This window comes from Podarcis raffonei, chromosome 2 (genome assembly GCF_027172205.1).
Source record: "Podarcis raffonei isolate rPodRaf1 chromosome 2, rPodRaf1.pri, whole genome shotgun sequence".
Lineage (NCBI taxonomy): Eukaryota > Metazoa > Chordata > Lepidosauria > Squamata > Lacertidae > Podarcis > Podarcis raffonei.
The window spans coordinates 20,857,193-20,866,290 of NC_070603.1; the positions used below are offsets into that span (position 1 = coordinate 20,857,193).

At 44.4% G+C, this 9,098-nt stretch overlaps 1 protein-coding gene across 1 annotated transcript; it reads right to left on the reverse strand.

The window, feature by feature from the left end:
- Window positions 1-574: 574 nt before the first annotated feature.
- On the reverse strand, window positions 575-8,023 carry COPRS (coordinator of PRMT5 and differentiation stimulator). The gene is made up of 4 exons (XM_053375182.1): window positions 7,925-8,023; window positions 4,953-5,031; window positions 2,941-3,150; window positions 575-1,183 (listed from the first exon to the last, which is right to left on the reverse strand). Exons 1-4 carry the CDS (start codon window positions 7,979-7,981, stop codon window positions 1,014-1,016), a joined length of 516 nt encoding a protein of 171 aa, XP_053231157.1. The 5' UTR covers window positions 7,982-8,023; the 3' UTR covers window positions 575-1,013.
- Between the last annotated feature and the right edge of the window lie 1,075 nt (window positions 8,024-9,098).

Genomic DNA, 9,098 nt, shown 5'->3' on the forward strand with positions numbered 1-9,098 from the left:
AGGAATGTGGGTGGCGCTGTGGTCTAAACCACTGAGCCTCTTGGGCTTGCCGATCGGAAGGTCGGCGGTTTGAATCCCCATGACTGGGTGAGCTCCTGTTGCTCAGTCCCAGCTCCTGCCAACCTAGCAGTTCAAAAGCATGTCAAAGTACAAGCAGATAAATAGGTACCGCTCCGGTGGGAGCGGTTTCACCAGAAGCGGCTTAGTCATGCTGGCCACATGACTCGGAAAAACTGTCTGCAGACAAACGTCTGCTCCCTCGGCCAAAAAAGTGAGATGAGCACCGCAACCCCAGAGTCATTCATGACTGGACTTAACTGTCAGGGGTCCTTTACCTTTTTACTGGGGAAAGGCACAGGGTCAGCACAGGAGCTCCTGGGCTTCTAGGAAATCAGGTGCACGGAAGCAAGTCTGAGGCTCAATTTATCTTGGGTTTGCTGATAAGAGCCCCATTGTGTTTGCATGATTAAATCAGTGGAAGGCAGGCAAAAGAATTCAGGTGCTAGAGCAGTATGTTGCATCAGCCGTTTCTCCCACATTTATATTGACAATCACATTAAATGAAACACACACATTGTACACACTCAAAAAGCCTGTATTCTTCAGGAGCGACCCTGTCAGAACACCAAAGTCTAATAAATAACATTTACAAGAAACCTGAAGTGCAACAGTTACAATGTAGAGTTTGTAACATGGATACAAATATGGATTGACAGCTCAATGAGGTCATCCGTGTCAAATCAAATAACTAAAATTGCACACGAGACAAGGGGAAAGTAATAAGCAGCTCAAAGTAACAGCATGCTAAACTGAAAAATAAAACCTATACCATTTCCAAGCCAAAGCAAAAAGTGCTACAAAATTGCCATCCACCTAGTTTCTGATCTTCCACTTCTCTAGTTTCCAAGTTTTATAAACTATTCCATAAAATACAAGAGGTGTTCATGTTGAGTCTCAAGTAAGTTTCAAGGAGATACAAGTTTAGAAGTCCACATTTCTACCCCAGTGTCACATCAGTCAACAGCGTCGTCAAATTGGCCTTCCACTGGCATAGTCTCTACCTGTCTCCAAGTCACCGGTGCTACATGGTGCAAGCTTGGGTCATACAAAGGCTTTTCTCGAACTGAACATGCCACTGGCTCTTGATCCAAGAAACCTCCGCAGTGAATCACATCTTCAAAATCTAAAGTGTTAAGTGATTTTAAATCAATATGATTATGTCTATAAAGCTGTTTTCAACAGGCTGCAATTCTAAGAACCCACGCTAGGGAATAAGGCCCTCTTGACATCAGAGCAAATTATTTTTGATAGCAATTATTCCTCTCATCCCACCCTTCCTCCAATAAGCCTAGGGCAGCATACATGGAGAGGATATCATTTTATCTTCCCAACAACCCTTAAGGCCATGTTGTCAGCTTTCTTCCTTGAGCCAAGAGAACAGAAAGCTAAATACATGCACAAAATTGGATCTCAGAGTGTTTATCAGTGTGTGCTTATTCTGCAATTCGGTTGCAACTCTCATCAAAGGATATCAACTTACTTAAGCAGTATGTCAACTTACTTTAGCCTTATAAAGGTCTATGCTGAACACAATGAAATTTGGATCCAAGTTGTTAAGTAAAATAACATGGCAAGAAAATTTGTTGTTGTTTGTTGTTGTGCCACTGAATAATTAATTTCCCCTTCCTTCACCACTCCACACATATTGCAATAAGCATGTTGGCAAGTCATGCAGAACAAATGGAAACTTCCTCTCTTGATTAGAACAAGTTTCAGGAAGATAATATTCTCCAGCTCTACTGCTCAAACCAATGCTGTAATCCAGAAGTGGTAGCACCAAAGTATATCATGTTGAGTAGAGCAATATGTGCGTACGTCTGATGGCTGCTAGACTACAAGCCCTGGCCTGTTTCCCTCTCTGCTTGCTTTTTTGGGGGCTTTTCCCAACCATCTGTGATGTACTGGGAGAAGGTAACTAGGCGAGACAGTCAGCCAACCCAGACCAACAGCAAGGAAGTATCGCTGCTTCCAGACCACCAGCTCAGAATTGGAATGACCAGAGGGTTCAGAAGAAACGGCTCAACAAACTGCTGCTGCCGCCACCACCCTACAGCACCTGCTGCCAGAAGCGGCTGATTTACTCTGCCTCATGACAGAGCTGGCCCTACAAGGAGATGGGATGTATGTTTTGTCAATGTAGTCTCAACAACTGCTGCATCTAGGTGCCAAGTAGATTTTGATCTTTAGCTGTCCTACAACTACTTTTTCAAAAGACTGGTGCATATATCCGGCCTACTCTGTTCTCCCAGACTGCTCTACTCTCTCACACATCTAATGCTGTTGCTATGAACTGAGTGACACATGTAGTCTTAGATTGCGTATCTCCAAAGTTTCACAGATTAAAAGAGATACCTTTGTGTTCTTGAAACATCCCTATTTTTACACCACACTCTGTCCTCTATAGACGGGTGGGTTAAAAAAACCATGTCCATAGTAGCTTCCTTTTAAACACCCACCCACACCCCTTACGTTTTAATCTCATACTCAATTTGGTACAACTTATTCAAAGAATACTTTTTTAAAAAATTCATGGATATGACTATGAATGGCTAATAGTCATGAAGCTATGTACCACCACAGGCATCAGAGCTGGTATACCTCTGAATACCAGCTGCTGGGAATCACAAGTGCTATTGAACTTACGTCCTGCTTATGGGATTCTCACAAACATTTATCTGGCTGGTCGCCATGAGAACAGCATGCTGGACTAGCAATCCAACAGGCTCTTTTTATGTTCTTATGACACTTTTATTGGCCTATCGCAAGAGCAGTTCTAAAGAAATCTTCCCACAATGCACCTCTCCCTAGACACCTGGCTTTCTAGCATTTCTTTTCTTCTTTTCTTTTTTTAAAAAGAACCATGTTGAAGCATCCACCTACCATAAGGATTGCTATTGTTTTCGTTGTCTTCCAACTCTTTATCCCAGTCCTCTTCTACATAGTGAGATACAGTTTTCGTCTCAATAAAAGCTGCATCTGTGGGCATGCTTAAGTCTTCGCCATCTGACTCAGAGTCTTCGTAGGGTGACTCAAAGTCTTCCAATTCCTCAAGGGCGCTTTTTGCTTTCTCCACCACATGTTCTGCCAAACCTATACAGAAAGAAGCCTTCGTTGATTTATTTGAAAAATTAAACAGCAAAATGGATCCAGAAACCTAGGGAGTTTGATAGGTTAAGGCGATAAATCAGCTTAGCCATTTCCTCACTTCATTGTACGTGGCAGCAGAAAACAACTGCTGTTGTTTGAGGCGATCTTTGAATATTACAAATTCCCACCTGGTAATCTTTTAGTATCAAATATTGTCTGAGGTTTCCCTTTCAGTTTTAACGGATAACAAGGAAAACAAGGGATAAGTAAAAACGTAACGAGTTGGGAGGGAGAGGCAGTTCAGGGCAGCCTTGGCAACTGTTGCGAAGGGAATGTGAATGCTGGTCAAGTGGCGGTTCGGGCAGTTAGCGCAGAGAGAGGAAGGGACAGTGCAGTTAAGCGAAAAAGAAGGAAATGTTGTCGTGGGTTTGTGAAGCACGTCCGGGGAGGGAAGTCTGGTTGTTCTGGGAATGACTGTGCCAGAGACGGAAGAAAACAACGATGGGGTGCAGAATGACTGTGAGGGAGCCTGCAACTTTCATGGAATAGTGTGAAAAGCTGGGTGACACCGCGTCATCCAAAAGGGATGCAACTGGGGGACAGAACAGAAGTGTTAGTCTCATTGCACAAGAGTGGATCAGCGGTACCAACTTGGAATAAAATATTGCAGGGGGGGGCAAGTAAGCCTTGCATAATTGATCACATTGCCATGGTGCACAGACACCATTTGAATGGCAATGCCCATCAGCTGGGGGGCCCCTCAAATATTTTATTGGGGGGGAGATGCAAAGACCCCTTGGCCCCTAGGAGTTGGCTCCTATGGGAAGGATACATGCTAGGGGTTACTCCATCCAACATTTATAACAAAAGCTGTTTCAGCTAGCAAAGGTGTTTGTGTAATCTTCCAAACTCCCTTCCCAGGTTGCAAACTTGGGAGCATGGCTTTCCGGCTCTCGTGGTAGCACTTCCTTGTTCAGTTTATAGCCTCACAGCTCTCATCGTAAGAGTTGGAAGGGTCCCCAAGGGTCATCTGGTCCAACCCCCTGCTGTGCAGGAATCTCAACTAAAGCACCCAGGAAGATGGCCATCCAACCTCTGCTTTAAAAGCTCTAAGGAAGGAGAGTCCACAACCTTCCGAGACAGACCATTCCACTGTTGAATAGCTCTTACTGCCAGAAAGTTCTTCCTGATGTTTAGTCGGAATCTCCTTCCTTGTAACTTGAAGCCATCGGTTTGAGTTCTACCCTCTAGAGCAGGAGAAAGCAAACTTGCTCCATCTTCCATGCGACAGCCCTTAAGATATTTGAAGATGGCTATCATATCTCCTCTCAGGCTCCTCGATTCCAGGCTAAACATACCCAGCAACTTCAACTGTTCCTCAAAAGGCTTGGTTTCTAGACCCCTGATCATCTTGGTTGTCCTCCTCTGCACACGTTCCAGTTCATGGAGATAAAAACATAGCCACAGCAGGCTCCAACAGTTTGACTTCAACCCCCGAAGGCGCACTCTTCCACTGTCTCCCGAGAGGGCGGATCCCAGCAATATATGTATGTAATATTATAAGGAGCTACCATCTACTGAACAATACCAGTGCATCACCTAAACCAGCAAGGACTAGCAGTGGCTGTCCTCTTTCCCAGTTCTGCTACTCAAAGTCTCTTACAGGGATTGAGAGCTTGGGAGATATACAAGGTATGCATTCTACTACTGAACTATAGGGCCTTCTCCCAGGAATATGGGAATTTCTGGTATTCAAAGCTAAGATTGTACTTCCCAGCCATTTCCTCCCCACCCCAAAAAAGTACCTTTTCCAGGCCTCCAGCTGAAAGTCTTCACCACTTCAAATTCCTCCTGTCCAGCAAAAGCAGATGCATCAGGCTTTTTCTAGAGGGGAAAAACATTTAAGAAGTCAAATGATCCACATATTTGATTGGATTCCTCATGAGATTGGCTGTTACTGGACAATAAATTATCCTATTATTGAGCTTTTGGTAACCATCTCTTTATTTTTGAAAGATTGTGTTGCATTACCTTTTACGGTGAGTAAAATGTTTGTGACCTATTTGTGTATATTTTTAATGCTGATTTCACTGTTATGACCTATTTGGTTAACTAAATTGTCAGATGATGATTCCTAACATATGGAAATTATTAGCCTCCTCGTGTAACCTAATGAGAACAATCTCAACACTTGTCTTAAGAAAATGTTTCCTTCAACCACAATATACAAATGCATTAGCACACTTGCTTCCCTGGAGTCAAAAAAGGAAGCCATATAAAGAGGTACACACTCCAACCCTCCTGCTCAGAGGCTGGAAATTTTATTTCTAAAGAAGGATATCAACAAGTTTATCCAAATGAACAAAAAACCTCTAAGACTCCACCCATTTGTTCACCTGATAAGGCTCATTCTTTGTCTTTGTCAGGAGCAGAACAACAGAAGATATAGGATCAACCACAGGGAAACACTCTACAGAAGATTTTTTAAAGCCCTCAGAAAGTACCGTATTTTTTGCTCCATAACACTCACTTTTTTCCTCCTAGAAAGTAAGGGGAAATGTCTGTGCGTGTTATGGAGCGAATGCCTACAGATGGCGGGGGGGATCTGCTGCAGTCGTGAGCAGAGGATCCATGGTTCCCCTTCCTTCCCTCCTCCGTGGCTCGCTTTGAAACAGCAAAGCGGGAGAAGAGCCACTGAGTGGGAAGAAGAGAGGGACAGAGAGCCTGGTTACAAAGCACGGATCCACATGGATCCTCAGTATTTTTGCACTGGGTCACCCCAAATTCACCATCAGATCACATAGCATGTCAATGGCTACAGCTTGCACCAAAAAAATCATGCACCCACTGTTGCCTGGGGCCGCAGTGGTGCAAAAACGTGGTTACAAAGCATGGATCCACATGGATCCTCAGGATTTTTGCATTGGGCTACCCCAAACTCACCGTCAGATCACATGTCTGTGGCCACAGCATGAACCACAAAAATCATACATCCACGGTTTCGTTTAGAATATTTTTTTCTTGTTTTCCTCCTCTAAAAACTATGTGCGTGTTATGGTCGGGTGCGTGTTATAGAGCGAAAAATACGGTAAATAATTTATCCAGCGATTTCTCAGAATAATACAAAATGCCTCAGATGCAGAAAGGCCCATATTAATTTCCACTTCCTCCAAAACGAAATAATAATTCTGGAGTACTGTATAGAAGTTTGAACTCCACCTTACTTCATCCAAGAAAAAGCCGGTACCCTGGGAAGCTGTTCTTTACAAGAGCAGAGGAAATGTGAGTCTGCAGCAATAAAACCACTAGCACATTTGCAAAGCTCAGCAGGGTCCGGTATGGTTTCAAATGGGATGGGGAACCTCATGTTCCTGCATGTTAGGGTTGCCACCTGTCCTGTATAATACAGGACTGACCCGTATTTAAATGTCAAATGCTAGTCCTGTATTGACAAAAGTTTTGTCCTGTACAGTGGTACCTCGGGTTACATATGCTTCGGGTTACATACACTTCAGGTTACAGACTCCGCTAACCCAGTAATAGTACCTCGGGCTAAGAACTTCAGGATGAGAACAGAAATCGCACGCTGGCAGCGCAGCAGCAGCAGGAGGCCCCATTAGATAAAGTGGTGCTTCAGGTTAAGAACAGTTTCAGGTTAAGGACGGACCTCCAGAACGAATTAAGTACTTAACCCGAGGTACCACTGTATTTCAGGGCTCTCTCTCTGCCAAGTTAGGGATGCTCTCCAAATGCATATGTTGGAAAGGGTGTGCGAAAGGTCATGCATTCAAGTTGTGCGTAGCCAAGCGCAAGACAGATTTACAATTTCATGTGTATGCATGTGTGCACGTCTGTGCAACAAACTTCAGAGCAGCCATCCTGTTAGGCTGCAACAGCTTGCAATGGATTGCTTTGAAGAGAGAGTGACAACTTGAATAAAACATTGGGGGACCCACATAATCCATCGCTAGACACGGCACATACAATCTGAATGGCAATGCCCAACAACTTTGGGGTAGCCCGGCCCCCTCAAATATTTTATTTGGGCGTGGACCTTGACCTTAGGAGTTGGCTCCTATGCTTTGAAGTCACTTCAGTATCAATTTTTTTATTTAAAAATATTTAAAAATATAACCTTCCTGCCCCGCATTTTGCCAGAACAAAAGTAGCAACACAATGTTGGACTCCCGACCCTCACAGGATTCCTTCCAATTCAGCAATTCTCAATTCCCCCATGTTGGGGGACATGGGCATAACCAAGGAGGGGCAGTTGCACCCCCCCAAAAAAAAAGTATTAAAAATCAATAGAAACACTTCAACAAACTGAAGTTCTGCTCCTCCTAACAGAAGCCTGTCACACCCTCACCTAATGTCCTCTTTTTTGCGGGGGGGGGAATCCAGGTTTCCTTTTACATTTTAAAGCCGTGGTTCCCAACCACAGGGGGGCAATTCGAAAATAACATCTCAGTGAATTGCATTTTAGGCTCCCTCCACGTGAATAGGAGTTCACCTTTCGAATAATAAGAATTTGGGAAGCATTAGGATACGGGAAGAATTAGGATTTGAGAGATGCTTAGGTGGGGCATGACCAAAAACAAAGGTTGGGGACCACTGTTTTAAAGGACCCGCTCGACAGCTTTTCGTGGGACCTCCCTTCCTCACCCTCCCAAAAAAGTAGCTGGACATTTCGAACGTGAGCACAAGTTTAACACGTGTTTCCTCCTCCTGCACGTGAACTCTTCCTCTCTCTCCCAGCCCGTGGCCGTTTTCCCCTCACCCGCTGCTCTGTGAGGAGGAGGCGCCCCGGAGGCTCGCGCTGCCCGACCGCCTCCATGCGCGCGCGGCCACCCCCCCCCCCCGCCCCCCGCGGCCAGAGTCCTCCCCTCAGTCACAGAGTCAGCCGGACGCAACCAGCGCCCGCCCGAAATGCAGCAGCGCCGCCACTTACTCCGCGGCCGCAGGCGCGCGCGTGTCACGTGGCCGACCCTCGGGGCTCTCCCCTTGAGCAGCCGACCAATCCGCTCCCGGAACCGAGAAGCTGATCCTTTGGGAACCCTCCCCCGCGCGCGCCCCTGCCGGAGTCTCGCCTGCCCGCCGCATGGGTGGGCGAGGGCGGAGAGGAGGTTGCAGCTTGCCTTATTATTATTATTATTATTACTATATAGAAGTTTGAACTCCATCTCACATCATCCATTATTATTATTATTACTGTACAGAAGTTTGAACTCCACCTAACACCATCCATTATTATTATTACTGTATAGAAGTTGTTATTATTACTGTATAGAAGTTTGAATGCCACCTCACACCATCCATTATTATTATTATTATTATTATTATTATTATTATTATTATTATTACTGTATAGAAGTTTGAACGCCACCTCACACCATCCATTATTATTAGTATTACTGTATAGAAGTTTGAACTCCATCTCACATAATCCATTATTATTATTACTATATAGAAGCTTGAACTCCACCTCACACCATCCATCATTATTATTACTGTATAGAAGTTTGAACTCCACCTCACATAATTCATTATTATTATTACTGTGTAGAAGTTTGAACGCCACGTCAAATCAACCATTATTATTATTATTACTGTATAGACGTTTGAACTCCACCTCACATCATCCATTATTATTATTCCGGTGATTATCATTTTTGGGTATGCACGCATACTCAGGAGGAATTCGCTTTGTCCTGTGTCCGAAAGGATTGTTGGCATGCGAGCCAGCACTGCACACGTTTTGCCTTATTATGCTTTCTAAACTCGTGTTTATGCTTAAAACCTATAAAATCATTTACCCAGAGCACACTACAGGTTTCGATTGGGCAGTGGTGTTATGACACCTGTTTGAAAACATGGGCCAGTGGAAACATTTTATTACATTTGGAGTCTTGACACAGGACAGTGGCACAGAGTTTTGTTTTTTCCCTAGAATA